Source organism: Ochlerotatus camptorhynchus, unplaced genomic scaffold (assembly GCF_037179485.1).
Source record: "Ochlerotatus camptorhynchus isolate MF236.1 unplaced genomic scaffold, CSIRO-AGI_Acam_v1.1 ptg000064l, whole genome shotgun sequence".
NCBI classification, from domain to species: domain Eukaryota; kingdom Metazoa; phylum Arthropoda; class Insecta; order Diptera; family Culicidae; genus Ochlerotatus; species Ochlerotatus camptorhynchus.
The window spans coordinates 2,077,762-2,098,468 of NW_027040554.1; the positions used below are offsets into that span (position 1 = coordinate 2,077,762).

The 20,707-nt window shown below is 36.6% G+C and overlaps 1 protein-coding gene across 3 annotated transcripts in view; it reads right to left on the reverse strand.

Annotated features, from left to right (window-relative positions):
- The window catches only part of spir (spire), a 463,061-nt gene that overhangs the window by 117,296 nt on the left and 325,058 nt on the right, over positions 1-20,707 (reverse strand). For all 3 annotated transcript variants that reach the window (XM_065216592.1, XM_065216591.1, XM_065216590.1), the window contains exons 7-8: positions 17,247-17,358; positions 16,672-16,795 (exon numbers count right to left, since the gene is read on the reverse strand). In XM_065216592.1, the coding sequence (XP_065072664.1) occupies positions 16,672-16,795; positions 17,247-17,358 (236 nt within the window). The remainder of the gene's footprint in view (positions 1-16,671; positions 16,796-17,246; positions 17,359-20,707) is intronic.

Consider the following 20,707-nt stretch of genomic DNA (forward strand, 5'->3'; position numbering starts at 1 on the left):
AGAATAAATCGGTACTAGAAAGTCGATCTTTTCTTTCAGATACAGAATAAAATCAAATTAACTGATTGTATTTGAGTATTCGTATAAGACACTGCATGTTGAAGACGAAATACGCGTATCAGGCAAGGAAAAGCAATTAAGGTAGTGGAATTAAATGGAAATTACTTATCCTTCTCTCTTTCCTTATATACAATGAATCTCCAATTGAGTGTACAGATGTCATTAAATTTTAGTAAAACAGCTGTAGAAGCCCAATTTAAACGATTCTGAATTTTTGGCTGCTGAACCATCATATATTTATTTATTTTTTCTTTTTTTTTCTTTATTATAGAGATTTTTAGCCATAGGCTAGTTCATCTCTTACATATATTTATCAATTATCGGTACAGTATTGGACTTATTTGGTTGTGTTTATTAAAAATAAGAGCTATGTGACAAAACCGCCATTTTCTTGAAGTACCTTAATATCTTGAAATGCAACGAACGAAACTTTTTGAAATTTGGCTCATTTTTAGTCATAATAAAGATCATTAATATTCCACATTTTTTTCTTAAATTTGTCCTGCCTATGTAAAAAGTTGAAAATCGAGCGTTTTATTAAAATAAATCTAACATCATACAGGTGCTTCCAATAGCGGCGTCGGTGGTGTAGTGGTAAGCGTGATTACCTCTCACCCCAGCAGGCCTGGGTTCAATACCAGTCGGCGCCGCTGGGATGTTCTGAGGCATAACATCTCTGATCACGCCTTCCTTCGGAAGGGAAGTAAAGCAGTTGGTCCCCGGTTCATGAGTTGATGGGTCGATAGGTAGGGTCCAGCTGTGGGAGCTGCCTTCCAGGCGTCGGTAGCATTGGTGCTCAGCAAGGAAATCAAGATCAACGGAAAACCAACCGAAAGAAAAAAAAAATCCATTATGGTATGGTACGCTCAATTTTGCGATACACTGTAGGTATTCCACTATAGACGCCCATATTCATCAGGATGATAAGTGACGTTGAAGCCGACACGTCTGCTGATCTTAGGGAACTGAGTACATTCGATTCGAAGTAACTCGCGATATGGTACGTTCAGCGGAAAGGATACTGAAAACCTCGCTTTCTCCTGGCTCAAATGGGATTCCGGCAGTGGTATTCGGCTGTTTTAGTCGAGCCATTAGCAGCCATATTTAATGTCATACAAGTTTGAATTACGTCCAAACACATTGAAATGACATTGAATTCACTTAGACATTCGGATGGAGGGAGCTACAATAGATTTGCTTGGAGCATTTCTTTTGCTGTTGACGAGAATGGATGTACATTAGGGTGGCCCAAAAATTGAACTTTGTCCGGAAACATGGGGGTTCACCCTCCAAATGATAGCTAAGGGTGGTACATACTAACTTTTGTGTAACGGGAACAATGAGAAATGTTGTTTAAAGGTAGCCCCGATGAGTAGCATAGGCATCATCGAAAAAAAAAATGTTTCTAAATCTTTAAAATTTAGCGAATTCTATGTTTTTCAAATTGCTCAGGGTCTATTAGAGCTGTAAAAATGTTACGGCATGTTTTGCGTCAAATTTGTATGTCACATTTTTTTTTTAATTCTCTTAAACGACATTTTTGTAAATATATAGAACAAACTCACGCCAACTAACGAATAGATCAAACTTTACCCTCTCAAAATTTCATGAATCTTTGTCCGATTACTTTTGTAACAAATCAAGTTTGTGCTGGAATCCAGCCATTTTGACTCGCGCCTATTTTTTCAAATGGCATATTCGATGTTTTTCAATAAATCCAAGCGCATCTAATTGAAATGACGTCTGAGACCAAGTTGTGGAAAACTGGATTATTTTTCCAGAAAAAACAATACACTGTAAAAAATAAAAAATAGTTGGTAAAAAAGTGAAAAAAACTGCTATTAAGTGTTATAACAAAAAAGTGCATCTTTAAGCTTTTTAAGCAAATGTTGAATTGAAAGCATACCAAAAATGATATTTTTTCTGATATTGGACACAATGGACAATTTAAAATTGTTATTTAACAATCATGTAACATCAACGTTTAGTAAAATTTTAGTTTCATTTTTTGCATTTAATTTTTATGATTTTATTTTCAGAATAAAAAGCTTCAGTCCAAAAAATCACTTTCTATGCACAACTTACTAAAAATTTGCGCGAAAACAAGTTCTAAAATTTTATTAAATGCCATACCTCTCACGCTAAAGTCACGAGTTCAAATCTCACGACATTTCGAGTAGATGAATACGCCATTTTGAAAACTTAGACACAATCAAAATGGCCTAATTTCAGCACAAACTTGGTTTATTGCGGCTAGCGAGAAATTAGGCATAGTTGAATTGAATTCTGAGAAGGTGACCACTACGCTGGGGCCGTCGCCTATTATAAGCTTTTGAAAATAAAGGAAAGGTGTCACCAATGATTGCATCATATTCACTATATAGGCATAGGAATTCAAATATATGAACATGATAGATAATTTAATAATTTCTCAATTAAGTCAAATTTGACCCTTCAGATCCGTTTGAAAACTCGGGGCTATCCAAACCATCCCTTGTCATCGTCTTCTGCATTAACATTATTACGCTTCGCTGAGTGGTCTTGGTGTTCTATTGGACCTGAAGTTGAACTTCAATCTTCACTTCATCTTCATCGATCATTTCAAAATCTCAATTGCTCTAAATTTCACAGGCGGAGATGAACCAGCAGCGTCTGGCTGGAAATCTCCATAATAAAGACAACCAACCAGATTTCACAGACCCTGTTCATTAAAGAAAGTGGACATGTGTTTATCAATGGTTTAGGGTTAAAACGTAACGAAAATTTGTTAATTTTCGCACAGCGTGTAAGAAATATTGTTTATTTTGACTGCTAGAAAAAAGTGAGAAGTTTCGTGAATTCTGCACAAATGGTTTTCCGAAAAGTTGTTGTTTCGAGAATTGTGCAGAATATCAAAAAACGTATGAGAACCTACCTACAAGAAGCAAAAAGCACCCAGAAGGATGGATACACAGAAAGCTTCTTCGAAAATACGGTCACGGAACTTGTTTGACGTTCTCCTTCAAAAACCGAACCGGAACATTTTGATGGACGACGAGACGTTGACGATTGGATACCAGTACACTTCCCGGGCCGCAATTTTTCAACGCTTAGCAGAGGACAGATGTGTCTGATAATGTGCGATACATCCGAACCGAAAAATTCCTGTGACTTAAAGAGTTCTTCGTATTTCACAACGGACACAATCAATGGTGAAAATTACAGAAAATAATGCATCAAAAAACGGCTTCTACCCATCTGCCGAAAGCATACGGATCCTCCATTTTTAGGCCGGATCTGGCGTCTGCTCATCGTGCTTCTGCTACGTTGTAGATGCTCAAGAAGGAAAAAGTTGATCTTGTCGAAAAATTAAAAAAAATCCCCCAAACTGCCCTGAACTGCGTCCTGTCGAAAGATACTGGGCAATAATTAAACGGCATCTTAAGAAAGATGAATGAGAAGCAAACGCTGTTGACTGCTTCAAGAAAATTTGGTCTGCAGCACAACGAAAAGTTAAGAAGAAAGTTGTGCAGAATCTAATGGGTGGTATCAAGAGAAAAGTCCGAGTGTTCTTCAGAAATGAGAAGCAAACATTCAAACTCACGTGAAATCGGTCATATGTATGTTGCTTTTGATTTATGTAAAGTAAACTTATAAATTTGTTCTAACATAAATATTTTCCTTTGAGAAACAGGTGTCTTCTTTCATTAATGAACAGTCCTTATATATCTCTTCATTTCGGTCAATACTTGAAAAATGCATCTGTCGTTTGGTCTCGATATGAGCTAGTCTGGACTCTTCGAATAAAACGTGTTCAGACATGATTTTTAAGGTTGACCTCCGACGAATTTACCTCTTTATCCAGACGGATTTGGAACAGTAAAGGGGCCTGTCCACAATTGCTTGCTCAGTTTTTTTTCAACTGTTCGGGACCTAACCCTACTGCGACCAATAAATTGATCTATTGTAGTATATCCCATGTCCTTAGTTTAGTGCATGTCGTATTACTCCATCACTATTGAGAAATGATGAAGTATTCGATTTTTTTTACAGTTGCCACTCTTGCATTTATCGCAAGGATCCGACTCTAATTGAAAGGTCCCCTTCGGAGTGTTGAAACACCCTGCAAAGGCGCGCCCCTTTGTCAGTCAAAATTGGATTCCTTAGCAACAAAATCAAGGTATGACACCGATAATGACCATGTATCAGAACCCTAGTCTTAACCACTTCAAATTAGGGAACAACGAATAGAAGATTAGGAATCACATAGATGAAGACAACTAACTCATTTTTTTTCCTTGTTTTAAGATCATCCTCGGTAGACAAAGCCGAGTCTTGTCACTATCAAAAGGCATAAAAAGTAACAAGGACTAAGATGTGTTCCTTCGATTACTGAAAAATCCTGTTCCTCTACTTTGAAGTAGTCAGGACTAGGAATCGGTGGTAGATCTTACATCCCGGAACGTACCACGAAAGGGTGATCTACCCACGTTACGTTGGTCAGTTAGACTTTCGTGTACCTTTTTTAGTTAAAGGATGTTTCGTAAATCATTCTTATTACAACACTACATCAAATCGAAATGCAATGGTGGAAGATGAAATACCCAAGTGCCAAATTTCAGACCGCAATTTTTGGTAGCAGATTTTACGCATAAAAAGATTGCAATCCGGTCGAACCATTTCCATATGTTTGACAAAACTTTCATGTCTAGAAATCTATAACAATGGAAGTCTTGAAAAAGGTCCTAAACGCACCGAAACGTCGGGAAAAGATTAAAACTAGAGTTTTTAATCTGATCATAAGACTGCTAAGCCTAATCCGTATAAGTTTAAAATGACAGATCAACTAGATAGAAAAGTTGTTAAGATGTACAAGACCTATTGAATGGTGAACAGTTCATTTCAGAATTCATTCACTAAGTACCACTAGTGTAACATTTGATTTTTAATTGGTCGCATTAACTTAACAGTTCAACTAGGTTGTTTTCTTTGACAAACACAGCATTACATATATTTTAATATTACACCCAAGAGAATGCACTTCAATCATGTCGAAAATCTCATGTAATTTTTATGGCCATAAAAATAAACAAATGCAGTAAAAGCAGCGTAATGTCAGTTCATGCACTGTATTAATGATAATTTTGTCCTTTTTGTTACTTGCCATATTTTCGACACGATTGAAGGGCATCCACTTTGATGTGATATTAAAATATTTTTTTTGTTTTGAAGTTAATCAGGTGGAAAAACCATATTGAATAGTTAACAGTATAGTTTAGTATCCCACCAGGTGGTGCTAGTGTACCGTTTGCCCCCTAATTGCTACTTTCATCTTGAAAGCTCGATTACTTAGATTGAAGGTTGTTATCTTTGGCAAAGTTGCTCAGATAGATATTAAATCTAATATGGCAAGCGGTTCAATTCAGAGTACCATTTGAATTATAGTTGCTTGCTTAACTTAACTTGACTGTTCGAATAGAAAGAAGGTTGTTGTCAAATCTGTCCAGGCGGACAAGACTTATTGGATGGTGGTCTGATTCCAAAAAATAATAGCTGTGCTTAGTTCTTCTCTATGGCTACTTCGTGTCAACTGGAACTTTGCGGCTGCCGACAACTTTAATTTCTCAAGTACTGCATATGTCTATCGCAATGAAATAAATCAATACACATTCATCAACTCCTCTTTTTCCATCGCTTTTCCCCGAACACCGCAAACCATCGACACTGTCCGGCGGAAGAGCAAACCGCAGCATTTTTCTTTCCACATTCTTTTTTCCACTCGATTTAATTCAATTTCAAGTGATAAATGATACCGTGCGCTTAATGAGGGAAAAATTTTAATTGTGCACGCACCGGTTTTCCTTTTCTCACCGCATCTACGACTGGCAGACTGACTGACTGACTGGTGCGTCTTGTGTTTCCTGCGCTATTTTGCGCGATCAATTGCCGTGTATACCATCAACGTCCCGCGTCTTCATCGCAGGCACAATACGAGAAATATGTAAAGCAGTTTTCCCAACGACATGGATGGGTCTCTCTAAATGCAGCCGCCTCCGGCTGCGCACAGCAAAAAAAAAAGCGGTTCACCGAGGAAAGTGAAAGTGACGATGAATGGCGAGATTCCCAGCAGTTTTTCCTCCCAATCGCGGAAAGTGTTTATGGTGCATTATTGGCCTACGACGACGACGAGTGAGATTAAGTGACATGCTCACGCATGTTGCGCCATTTGTCACCGGGGCAGGAATCAAACCTTCCAATCGAAAAGGAAAAAGCTGACCGTGTCGGCCAGTAGAATGTGGTTTTCGTAATTCATCATATACTGTTCCCTGACGGCAGAGTAGTATTTCTCGTATTTATAAAAATTAAAAACAACATCGAATTCGACCACCCCACATTCATCCAGTGAGTGCGTATTTTTCCGCACGGATCACACGCTCAGCTGGAGATCCGCATCATCCCCGTTGACCGCCGCCATGTGAGATGAAAGCATTAAAAATCACATCTAACACTAACGGACATTTATTGCCCGCCTGGTGCACGTTTGCTTTCGATTCGATTCGAGTCCACTTGGTCTTGAGATCTTGGGCTAGGATGCGGGAGGAGGATTCATCAGGGTTGGATACCATCGATTGCTGTAAGGTAAGCAAAGCACACAGGATAGATTTATGTGAAACGAGTTTTGCGGAGACTGGTTTGCGGAAGAGCCTGTAGCAGTGGGTCTCCGATGGTGCTGTAATGCTGTAGCAGGTTCCCGATCCCGGAGGAAATCCCGATTTCACCGAGTGAGCGAATTAATCATATCGAAATCGTTGACAGTTTGTTATTAATTTAATAAATTGTATTGCGATTCGGATCGTCCGTCCTGCTACGGCCGGCGGCACGATCCTAACGCAAACGATGTTTGACAACCGTTCGTGGACTCGTTTGATGCATGGCTTTATAAAAGCGATTCCTGCCTTCTGCATATGTATGCTTTGAAATTAGCATTGGGGCACAGTTGGTGAAATTGTGTAGACATAATTGTTATCGTTTGTTTGGATAAATGGATACGATATTCACAGAGGTAAAAAATGTGGGAGTTGGGACCGCTTCGTGGTTGTAATAAAAGTCAATTATGATCTACGATCAGGTGGCACGTTGTTAAGACAGGGGTTTGTTAGATGGTGACAAGAGGAAGGGAAGCGATGCTAGCCCAATCTTTACATAACAAGGTGAAGGGAGCTCACGAGATGGGGATATTCGTATTAGTAAGGAAGGGTAAATGATTAGGAAACTTTATTCGGAAATATGAGGCATTATGGAATCCATTACACCAAATAAGGCAATAGATCGAAATACGAATAGTAGTTTAATACAAGTTTTAACAATGTTGCTTCAAAATTTATGAAGTTTATGTGGAAATTTCTATGGGAAAACCATCCTTTTTATCCATTACCTTCCTAACCGTCTATCATATTGCTCTGAGAAAATGCTAGATAGTTGCATGTATAGAAAATTTACAACTTTCTTCAAGACCACCAAGTTATTAATTCGTTATTAAATGAAATTGGGCAAAAAAGCTGACATACGTAATTATCGTGGCATAGCCATTTTTTCTTGCATTTCTTCAAATCAAAAAGAGAAAAACAACTATGCAATACGGCGTTCAACAACAACGAATTTGCTTCAATTCATGAAATATCCTTTGAATGCAATGGAAAACGAAAACCATGTAGGTGTTTTGTATACAGATATTAACAAATCGTTTGATCAAATTGACATACCCAAGCTTCTCTTTAAACTTAAAAAATGAGAATGGATTCTGCACTCCTCAAATGGCTTGAATCATATTTAACTAATCGCCATCAAATAGTAAAATACAAAGGAAAGACATCAAATCCCATTGATGTCATTTCGGGAGTTCTTCATGGCTCCCATTTAAGACTTGTTTTAGTTTTTATTTTCGTCAATGACATCTCTTTCATTATCACGAAAATGAAAGTTTTAATCTATGTTGACGACATTATTTTTTAAGTAAAAGATGTCGAAGACATTAACAAATTCAACAAGGAAATACAGATATTCCATGCTTAGTGTCACAAAAGTCTGCTACAGTTAAATGTAAAAAAGGGTAACTCAATTACCTTTAGTAGAAAACGAAACATCCGATATATCAAATACATTAGGAAACCAGAACGTAGAAAAGTGTGATAGAGTCAGGGATCTAGGTGTAATCCTAAACTCCAAGTTTACTTTCACCGATCTTTAAAACACAATTATTAACAGAGCTAACAACATGCTTGGTTTCATAAAACGTTTCTGCTATAACTTTCACGATCCGTATACGATAAAAACATTGTACATTGCTTATGTAAGGTCGATATTAGAATATTACAGCATGATTTGGTCTTCTTTTTCAACCACATACACGAAGAAAGAATAGAGTCCGTTCAAAAGCAGTTTCTATTGTATGCAATCCTCAAGTAAGGTTGAAACGTATTTCCTCTGCCATCTTATACAGCTCAATGTATGGTCCTAAATATCCAAACATTAAAATATCGTCGTGAGTTTGCTATGATTTTATCCGTAAACGATATCGTATCACATCGCATTGATTCAATAGAACTATTGTCATCCTTAAATTCAAGGTTGCAAAGACTCATTTCAGCTAAAATAATGTTTTTCGGAATAATAAAACCAAACGATGGTATGATGGCATGTTTTACTTGTAACTTACAAGAAGAGGTTACAAAGTATGCGTTGGAAACATAAAACCTGTAAATGTTGCTTTCTATGAGTCACAATCAGCGATTTGCTGATCGCTGAGTGAGTGAGTGAGTGAGTGAGTGAGTTTGTGAAAAATCGCTGATTGTGACTCTCATGAAGTGAAATAAACAGGTTTAATATGTCAAACACATTCTTTGCAACCTCTTCTTGTATCCTACTAATTCAAAATTTGATCATGGCATCTAATTATTTCATAATTTAGAAAAACATTGTTTTAGCTGAAATGAGTCTTTGCAACCTTGCTTAAATTTATATACACCATCTAGGCATTAACGAAATAGAAATATATTTGCTACAATCCGCTATCGTGCGAATTATGCCGAATTCGGACCCTTGCACCAAATGATGGACACATGCAATAAACACTGCGATAACAGTTACAATGACAAAAACCAAATTAAAGCATTATTTTAGTATTATTTTTTTAAGTTTATTATTATAATTTATGTAACAAAGACAAAATTGTTAAAAATAGCACTTAGGGCAACTGCTTTTACTAATTGACGACAAATTATATATAAAAATAAATAAACAACTATATAAATTGTTGGTAATCCTAACAAATACTCAATCAAATGTACATCAGGTAATTAACAATAAGTTTGATTTCCCATAGTTTGGTATTTCAATATATATACTTCAAATGGTTTCTGCAAAGTCAGTTCGAATTTTTGAAGGCTAAAACCCGATTTAAACCGTTTGAGCACTGTGGAGCGAAAATATCAAAATTTGCATCAGACTAATAACGTAAAGACAATTGACACAGTCTTCAACAAGAGGTTTATCAGACCTTTAATATAAGACAACGGACATCACACACAACATCCAGTACATAAGTAGGGAAATGTCCGGATACGAAAAGTTCCACTGGCTGGTGCGGGTATCAAACCCCCACTGCGTGGCACTCAAAATCCATCTGAACAACGGCTGACACGGCTAACTGCATGACCAAGAAACCTATAAAGCCTGAAGATTTTTTTTTAATTATCACGCATTGCTACATTATGAGCACAACGAAAAGAGTGAAGACTTCTCTCACTACGATGATGAGAAAAAGTGAAACACGATAAATTGTGTGAAACAAAAATGTGATTGGTCATTAGGGTGCACGCCATTAGGCCGAATGCCATAATCCCAAATGGGTCACTAGGCCGAATGGGTCACTAAGCCGAATGGGTCATATGGGCTGATATCAAAATATGCATAGCATTTTGCACAACTTTTTCTTTCACTTCACTTTGGAAAGATTAGTCAAAATGTTCTCTTGGCTTGTAGAAAATACGTGATCCCTCATACCGCAGAAATGTGAAAATATTCATCAGACTCGGAGAGGAGTGAGCTAGGTTATTTGCTCGATTCCATATAATTGCTAAATATTGCTGGTTCAGTAAGTAGATAGCCAAAAAATATTTATTTTTATAATTTAAGTTAATATTAAAATGCATATCAGAAAATGGGAATCAAGTGTCCTCCAATTGTTTAAACTGCATTTTCTGGCAAATTTGGAAAAACGTACGTTAAGGAACGTACATAACGTGTCAGAGACACGAGATTATACAAAAAATCTTTTTTAAATTCCCCTTAAAGTCCACTCTGCCTTACAAAGATACATGTTAGTGTTTCCTACTCTTTACTAATTTAACAAAAACTGGTTTGGGTTCCCGGGAAACATCTTTTTGTAGAGAATCCATGCTCAACATACATTTTCACTAGAAATAGAACACAGCATGTGGGAAAAGTACTTTTTTTTAGACGAACCTATCCAGAGGAGTCGGTATAAATTTCCGGAAGAAGCTGGTAGAAACTGCCAGGGGATGTTGGAGAAAACGTCCGAGAAAAGACAAAAGGAGTTTTCGGGGGAACTCTGAACAAACTTCCCATGGATACATCCAGGGAATGCCATCAGAACTTTTGAAGAAGTCGGAAGAAACTCCGCTCAAAACTCGAAACATTTTTCTGGGAAACATAAATGAAACTTCCGAGGAAAACAGGTGGGATGCCACTTCCATAGGAAGAAGCTAGACGCAACTTTCGGTGAACATTTGAAGTAATTTCGGAAGAAAGATGGAAAAAACTTCCGAGGGAAGTGGGACAAAACATTCCTGCGGAGCGAAAAAGATTCTGGGTGAAGTCGGAACCCAAGAAAATAACGAAAGCAGGAAAAAATAGCTAATGAATACCTAATTCCTACCTGATATCAAAATTTGGTATGGACCAGCATGACATAAGAGGTAAATTACCACAAAATAATACCAAAAAAATTACATGCAAAATACTTTGTAAATAGCAAAAATTGATACTGGATAACTCAGCAGTTCCATTTCAAATGACGATTTTTTCTTAAATTTTTTGATCGACCTTCTACGATTATGTTGAAACTTTGCACAGTTGTTTGTTATTGTCCAACATGTTATTTTACATATTTGGTTCCCTAGTTTTGTACACGACTAACTCTTGAAAAGAACGGCGCCGGTGGTGTAGTGGTAAGCGTGATTACTTCTCACCCCAGCAGGCCTGGGTTCAATCCCAGTCGGCGCCGCCGGGATGTTCTGAGGCATAACATCTCTGATCACGCCTTCCTTCGGATGGGAAGTAAAGCCGTTGGTCCCCGGTTCATGAGTTGATGGGTCGATAGATAGGGTCCAGGTGTGGGAGCTGCCTTCCTGGCACGTCGGTAGCATTGGTGCTCAGCACGGAAAACACGATCGACGGAAAAAACAAACCAAAGGAAAAAAAAAAAAACACTTGAAAAGGGCTTATGCAAAAATGATACGCATCAATAGAAAAACATATATCTTGCGAACGGTTTGTTTGATTGAGATGGTGTCTTCGAAGAAGTTGCGGACAAGTATTGTGCCTTTTAATAAAAAATACACTCCGTAAACTTTTTTTTTGTGCAAAAAAGATAAAAATTATCAAAAAACAAAACTAAAATGACTCGAATTGCTTATTTTATTATTTTTTTTATATTAATTTTAAAGTTTATATAAAGTATAACCTACCGATACTGTGCATTTGCTGGGCCAATCATAAACAAAAAGTTATGAATTATTGAAAAAATATTAAAAAGTATTTTCCAAAATACCACCTACAGTTATCGAATATCTTTAAAATAGTGTTAATATTAAAACACATCCAATTTACAACAAAAATGCTCATAATGCTTAAATTGCCCAAAGTTGTTATTTTCGAGATACCCGTAGGTTAAAATTCACTTATCGCGTATTTTAAGAAATTTTCGCCCTTTTGAGATGTTTACTCAAATTGCATATCTTTTTAAAATATTTTTTTTTATTTTTATTTTGCAGCTTAGGTAAAGAAATACCTATTGAAGCTGTGTATTTGCTGGGCAAATCATAAACAAAAAAGTTTTGAAATATTGAAAACATAAGTATTTTCTAAAATACTACCGATAGTTATCGAATATCTTTGAAATAGTGTTAATATTATAACACATTAAATTTACATCATAAAAGCTCCTGATGCTTAAATTGCCCATAGTTGTTATTTACGAGATACTCGTAGGTTAAAATTCACTTGTCGCATAATTTGAGCAATTTTCACTCTTTTGAGATGTTATTTGTAAGTGTTCAATCTTGAAAGTATTTTTAACAAAAATCCCAATTAATTTTCTTAAACTTTGCTCTTCACAGTTTTTCAATCAAACGCATGAGTTAAGATATAATTAATTATGAGTAAGAGACGGTATGGGAAAAGTGTATTTTTCTGTTTGGCCCCATAATTATATCTTAATTTATGCGTATTATTAAAAAACTGTGAACAGCAAAGTTTAAGGAAATTAATTGGGCTTTTTGCTCAAAATATTTTTAAGATTGAACACTCACGAATAACATCTCAAAAGAGCAAAAATTGCTCAAATTATGCGATAAGTGTATTTTAGCCTACGAGTATCTCGAAAATAACAACTTTGGGCAATTTAAGCTTCAGGTGCTTTGCTTTTTTGATGTAAATTTAATGTGTTTTAATATTAACACTATTTCAAAGATATTAGATAACTATCGGTAGTATTTTGGAAAGTACTTATTTTTTCAATAATTCATAACTTTTTCATTTATGATTTGCCCAGCAAATACACAGTGTCAGTATGTATTACTTTATGTTAACTACAAAATAAATATAAAAAAACAATAAAAAAAAAAAATTGCAATTTGAGTAAATTCAATTTTTTTTTTCATAATTTTGATATTTTTTTGGTAAAAAAATAAATATTTTTTGACAGTGTATATTTTTTCTTGGAAGGCACAATACTTGTCCGCAACTTCTTCAAAGACACCATCACGATCAAACAAATCGTTCACGAGATATATATTTTTCTCTTGATGCGTATCATTTTTGCATAAGCCCTTTTCAAGTGTTAGTCGTGTGCAAAACTAGGGATCCAAATATGTAAAATGACATGTTGGGCAATGACAAACAACTGTGCAAAGTTTCACCATAATCGTAAAAGGTCGATCCGAAACGATTTGCGAATCTGTGTGGAACTGCTTTACTAACACTATGAAGTATTTTTTTGGTATTGCATTATCATAATTTGGTATTGGAATGGTATTGTGGGAACATTTTTTTGGTATTATTTTTTGGTATTTTACCTATTATGTCAGGCTCATCCTATACCAATTTAAGGTATCGAGTTGTTCGTTCCTGCTCGGGAAGTAACTTCCAGAAAAAGATGAAGTAAATTTCGGGAGGAAGTTGGAAGAGATTTCTAGGAAAAGATCGACATAATTTTCGAGGCAACTCTGAAAAACATTTCAAAGGAAGCCTGAAGGATATCTGGGGAAGTCAGAATAATGTTTCAGGGGTCATATGAGTCTTTCATGAGTAGTCAGAATCAATGTCCGCTTACAGAGGAAACCAGTAGGACTTCTTGAGGAAACTGGAACATACTTCCGGGAAGGTTCGAACAAACTTCCGGGAACATTAGAAACAAAATCCGTTGAAAACTTCCAGGGAATGATCGAAAAATCATCCAGGGCAAGTTAGGAAAAAACTTCGGGAGATGAATTTAGATCTGAAACAACGATAAATTTAAAAACTTGGTCCAAATTCATATATCTCCGAGAATTCCCGGGAAGAGCTAGGAGAAATTGATGTAATGTCAGCCTAAATGCCCCTATTTCCCTAATATCCATTAGTACCGTCCCAGTCATCTAGATAACATTGAAAATTGCAGATTTTTAGCGATGCGCCCAATCTTAGATCCATAGGCCAACATTAGAGCCATTTCCCCTACGAGATATTTTCCGAATCCCGGCTATCCAAAAATTCTTCACTAATCTTTCAAAATGCTGCTTTAGACATCTCTCAGGCAAAACTTACATCTGGAGTTCTACACACATAATTTTTGATATGGTGAGATTCCAACAGCCGAGTAGTTCTGCAATTTATCTTGCAGAGATTCAGTAAAACAATTACTGAGACTCAGCAAACAGCTAACAAGCAGATATTTCATTTATTTATTTATTTGTCGTCAATCAAGAGTAGGCCAATTTGTTACAACGATAATTACATTTTATGATTTACTTCTAAACAATATTATTTCAAAAAAAAACTAGACTACACAGTATGTTATTTACTTGGTATTACTTTTACGTGTTCATAATTAGGGAACATAATTGAAGTATTGCTACAATTTGGTTTTTGTCGTTGTAAAGTCAATTGTTTCGCTACGCTTATGAACAATGAACATTTCTTTTGTACTGACTCTATTCGTTATTCGTACAGAGATATCAGCATAAGTAAATACCGAGGTCAACAGTATTTGGATATTTTACTGAGTTAGATTGAGTGTGTGTACAGTAATCGGAAACACGAAAGTGTTTTGTCAGTCCAGAAAAAATTAACGCCATTAGCGGTTGTGGTTAAAACATCAATTTTGTAGGCTAAAAATGTCTGGTATCCCGTTCCTTCGGAAGTGAGGTAAAGCAATTGGCCCCTTATCATGAATTGATAGGTTTAATTTAAAGACTCCAAATGGAGTCACCCCCTCGGCAGGGAAAAGGTAAAGTAGAATGTCGCAACATCTTATAATTTTTCAATAGCAATCCAAAAATTGCAGCGTTTCCTGAAAATTCATCAAATTAGACATCTGAGGATTTCTTTTACTATCTGGCTAAATGAAGAATGCTATTGAATTTGCCCTCAGGAAGAGTTTACAGATCTATGAACGAAAAAAAGTTGGGTTGGTTATCTTTTCCGACAAATGTTAGTTCAAGTTTCCGGATTTTCCCACAGATCACGTTATTTGAAAATTGATCACTCATGAACCAAGCAACGTAGAAAGAAACTGGTATAGTAAAATGATAAGGAAATTATCTCAGTAGACCTTAAAAAATATGATCTTAAGAACTATGTCTGTAAAAAAAAAATCAAGATGGTGGAAAATCGTAAAAAAAAACAGGAAACACAGTTTTTTTGATTAGTGAAAGTTTCCAAATAATTTTTTTGTTGCTTAACAATTTATTATCTCTTAATTTTGAAAATTGCAGAGTGGTTTCCCTTACGTTTGCTGAGGGCCCGGACAAATTTAAGCCCAACTTTTCTGATTTTCCCGAACTTCACATACTTTAAAAATCCACAACTCATCATCGTAGAAACAAACTTCTTTGGTGAAGATAAGGAAATTATCTCAGTAATCTGATCAATAATCTTCAAAAAAATTCCACAAAAATTTTCACGGTAGAGGAAAATCGCAGCAAAAAACATAAAAGAACATTTTTGATACCTTTTTCGTTACTTTTTCGGTCATAACTCATAAACGGTAAGCGACACCACTCATTAGCAAAAGATAATAAATGTTTAGGCAAGAAAAAAATATAAACGTTTTTTTTATTACTCAGAACATGTTTTAATTGTTCTTCTTTGCGATTTTCCTGCACCGTGAACATTATCGCTATAAACATTTTTAAGGTTATATTCTTTAATGGATAATTTATTTAACATTCCATTGAAAACTTTTTTTATATATTCAACGCTTGGTTCATGAGTTATGAATTTTCAAATGACGCGTTGTTCCAGAAACTCCGAAAATTTCAACTAAAACATTTCGGGAAAATTATCATTCTCGAATTTTTAGAATTATTTTATTCGTTCATATACCCATAACCTCTCCCTGTAGGAAAAGTTTCATAAAACTCTGATACCCTTCGACTAAAATCCGCCGATAAGTTAAAAAAAATCCCACCTTTCTAAGTTTGAAACCATACCAATGTCGTCGTTGTTGCCGACAATCACGCAACACTTCGTTCCCAGCTCTTAGAACTATTTCAATAAATTCTACTTCAAAACAAACCAGTCCACTTCGTGACCAGAATACCTTGTACCGATCAGAGCGGCACGCGGTAAACACGCCACGATCCAACCTAGTGTTGTTTATGATTTACCAATATAAAACATTTCGGTATTGCGTCTACCGGCGTCGGACGGCCAAACGCAGTCACTTTCAGTAAATCAAGTCAAGTCACGCACGCACATCCCTTTCTCCCGTCACAACTCTGAAAACAAACTTTTTCAGCAGTGTATGCTCCTCAGCGAATCAAAGGGGTCGCCACCACCGTCCGCTTCTTCAGTGAATTACATATTCTGAACCATCGCCATCGGATCGGAGAGTTATTAAAACACGATAATAAATCTTGATGTCAATGGAGGCGATCTCGGGGCAACGCTACCGGAATGCGCGCCATCGTCATCGGTTATTAATGGCGCTAATGATGGGAAACATTACCTATAGGACGTTGATACCGCGCACGTGGTGTTGGTGGCGGTGCATTTTGTATTCCAAGCGGAAGTAATAATAGAAAGATCCAAGAGGAAGAATCATAAAACAGTGGTTGAAGTTGTACTTACGTCTTGTTTTCAGCTTGGGATGCACCGGTTTCAGCACACGCCCTTTTCGGATTGAATCGAGCAGTTGCTCCCGGGGGCAAGATACTCGTTTCAGTGGTTGCGGTGCGAGCTTCCGCTCGGAGGCCTGCAAGGTAATTGATTGAGATTAGAAGCCGTTTTTGCCAAAAGAGATTTATTTAGTCTACTCAATATAGGCTAATTATAGGAAGCGAGCGCGGGGGCTGAAGTCTAAGCTCAATTAATAACTGTCAACTGAGAACACGGAAACCAATGTCACTCGATACCTTAAAGAATTGTACTCGAATTCTTCCAGATTGTGCTGTAGATAAGATAGCAATACGGAACAAACAGGTCCAATTTCTGGACTTTGACTTTGGCCATGACCGGTTTCAAAACACACAAATAGACCACCCGTAAGTTGCAAGGAAGCAAATAACTCGAAACCGTGAAATCTCGAATTGATCTGCACACTAATGATGGCGATAATAGCAATAAACAGACTATCGAAGTGCGGTCGCGGTGCAATGCCTAGAACACAAACAAACATCATCGGTGAAGATGACTGTAGTACTTACCTTGCGTAACGGTGGTCGAGATCGTATGAACTCGAGTATAACGGCGTGTGCGTCTTGCTTCACCGTCGGTGGTATGTCACCGTTTACCATCACCTTGCGAAGATTGTACTTTCTGAAAACGAGAACAAGAAGGGAAGATGAGTCCGATAGTCATCATCATCGATCATATGCTCACGACGACCAAAGCTGGTAAAAGGGTAATTGATGAACGAACAGTAGCAGCAACAGGTTCGTGCTGCGCTTCAAGTGGTTGATTAGGCCTAGGCCCCCCTGAGTAGACTTTTAGCAGATGGAGTGTGAACGATCGTAGAGCAAAGAAGTGCTAATAGGTAGGTTTGAGGGTTCGCGAGCAAATATATTTGGCCCCGAAACGTGACTACATGACGTGCAGCAGCAGCAGCAGCAGCAACAACCATAGCGCCACCGACTGTGCGGTGAAGATGGTCTGGTTGGAGGGAATGAATACCGTTCGTAAAATTATGAGCACCTATTTTTCGACTGACTGGTAGGTATTCTTCGGGAGTCTTACTGGTGCCCTATTGAACGACCAACATTGATTGATGATGAGAGTGCCAGTTCCGTGCGCGCGTGGATTTTCTAACCTAGGTCAGATGGCAATTTAGGGCAATTCTCAGAAAGGTAAAGGCATATGTGCCGGGTTGGGGTTGGATTTGGGTAACGAGATTGTGGGGGGAAAATAATGTGAATATACACAGTTAAAAGTCGTGCTCAAGTAGGACCAGTTACACGGATCACGAATGAGTGGATGGAAATAGTCTAATTAAGCGCAGGTTATTTGAAGGTTTACCGGTTTGGAATATCTTGGTATGAGTTGCAAACTTAAGGTGTTTATTAGACGCCTTTCAAGCTGAAATTAAATTGAGTGCCAATAACTAAAAGGGAAAAAAGCTAACTGCTTAAATTATTGAAATATATTTCGATTAGCTCGGTGAACACTCGCACAGATGATTATTAGACTGATGCAACATTTGAAATTTTCGCTCCACAGTACTCAAACGCTTTCAAATTGGGCCCTTATTAGCCTCCCAAAATTTGAACTCATTTAGTAAGAAACTGACTTGGCACAAACTATTTGAAGTTTATATGGGAATTACTATGGAGAAACCAAAATTCTGGTTCATATCGATCTCAATATTCACCAGTTCATTGTACTTTAGAAAATAATAACTGAGCTTTTTGATAATTTTCTCAGCTAAAACTTTGTTGAAGACCACTTTTCGATCAAATGTAAGGAACAAAAATTATTATTGATTCAAGTCACTGATGTCTAATGATTATGCTCAATCAACTGTTCAGCAGGCAACATTGGTGTGTATGGCGTGTAGAATAGAGGGCAAAAATCATGGCTACTATGTCACACTGCAGAATACAGTGTTGCCCGCAATACAGTTGCTTAATCTTGCCATAAGATTACCAATCTCCTAAACAATTAATAAATATTTAATTTGACGTTGGGTTGAAAAACGATTTTCTGCAAAGTTGTAGCTGATAAAAATTCCCATAAGAATAGAAATAGAATTTGTTAACAGTACAATATGTAAAAAGGCTAGAAGACAATGAACAAGAAGTTTTGTTTTCCCATAGTAATTTCCATATAAACTTAAAATGGATTGTGCCAACTCAGTTTCTTATCAAATGAGTATAAACTTTCGGAGGCTAATCAGAACCGATTTGAAACCGTTTGAACACTGTGGAGCAAAAATTTCAAATTTTGCATCAGTCTAATGATTATCTTGGGATTTAGTTTTGATGTGACCTCAGCAAAATTCTCGTTTGGGTTTCGAATCTTAAAATTGTGTACTGATAGCAAAGTTACCTATGAACAATTAGGGGCCCCAACTAGTGTAGTCAGCAAGGGTACGATATTTCCAAGCTGAAGGAGACAGGTTTCGATTCACGGGCCAGTCGAGGAAATGTTGCGGGTTGGAAAATTTGCTTAAATGCTTAGGTTAGGGAAACGTAGAGGGTTTGACTGCAGTCTTATGTTCTTATTCTTTTCATTCTCCTACATCAGCAAAATACAGAAAAAAGGAGAAGCATAGAATGCTTATCTAAATGCTTAAGTAAGGGAAAAGTACAAAGTTTGATTGCAGTCATCGTTTGACTGCCGAGTGATAAACAGGGGTGTTTTTTGCGTTGTACATTGGAAACGAAACTAACTCAGTTATTAATTTTTACTCATATGTGAGTCACTTTTACTCATTCGTATGGAAAATTTTCTTAAAGCGTAGGTTACTCAGCGCATGAGAGTGACTTACGCTTTTAAACATTTCTTCATACAAATGAGTAAAAGTGACTCACTCTCTGAGTAACATTTGTTTTCAGTGTACAACGCAACGAACACTCCTGTTTATACAGCAAAAAATAAATTTTAATATCACATCAATTTGGATCGTGTTGGAAATATAGTGTTATATTACTTGCCAAAAAGGAAACAAATTGTCATTAATACAGTGCATAAACTGACATTACGCTGATTTTACTGCATTTGTTTATTTGTGTGGCCATAAAAATTACATGAGATTTTCGACATGATTAAAGTGCATCCTCTTGGATTTAATATTAAAATTTATTTTTTGCTGTGTATCACTCGGCAGTCAAACTTTCTACGTTTCTCTTACATAAGCATTTAGATTAGCATTCTATGCCTCTCCTTTTTCTATATTTTGCTGGTGTAGGTGAATCAACAGTAAAAAGCAGACAAAAATGATATTGAGTATTGAGTGGTACCAGCTCGTCTCTCTATTCTCTCGATAATCATAGCGAGCGAGTTCGTGATTGGTTGATTACGGCTAAACACTTAGATCAATTTTCAATAATTAACCATTAATAACCAATTACGTCTTTACACCAAACAAGTTTTACATTCAACCTGAATAAAATGGTGTAATTAAAATTTCATTTCATTAATAAATAACCATGTTATAAGCGTTGAAAACTTGACACTACTTCATCATTCAAATTTTTGATTTGCTCTTCATTATAGTCCAAAAAGACGCCATGAATGTTGTGGGATAAAAAATTTCCCAAAAAATGCCCCAAATAACAAAATAAAAATCCTCCGAAGAACCGTTGGGTGTGACATGACAGGATTCCAGTCGGAGCACGTTCTGGTAGTTGTAAATTCTGTCAAAATCGGTTATCAGTATCTTGCTTGCCAAACGTATCAAAACGGTACAAGCTAATCGCGCACTATTACACAAGTTTTGCACTTTTGAAGACAGTTCAGTTTTATTTACAATAAACTAGAACTCTTACGTAATGATTTATTGATTGCCTTGAAAAAGGCCGTTTGTTTTCACTAAATTTTTATGGGTGACTGATAAATTGAACAATTCTTCCTAATTGCAATGTTCAAATTCTTCTGACATCGACGGATCACAGTTACTCCGGTGTGCTGGATGTTCGACGGAATGTTAGGCACGTGTTTGGTAAACGGA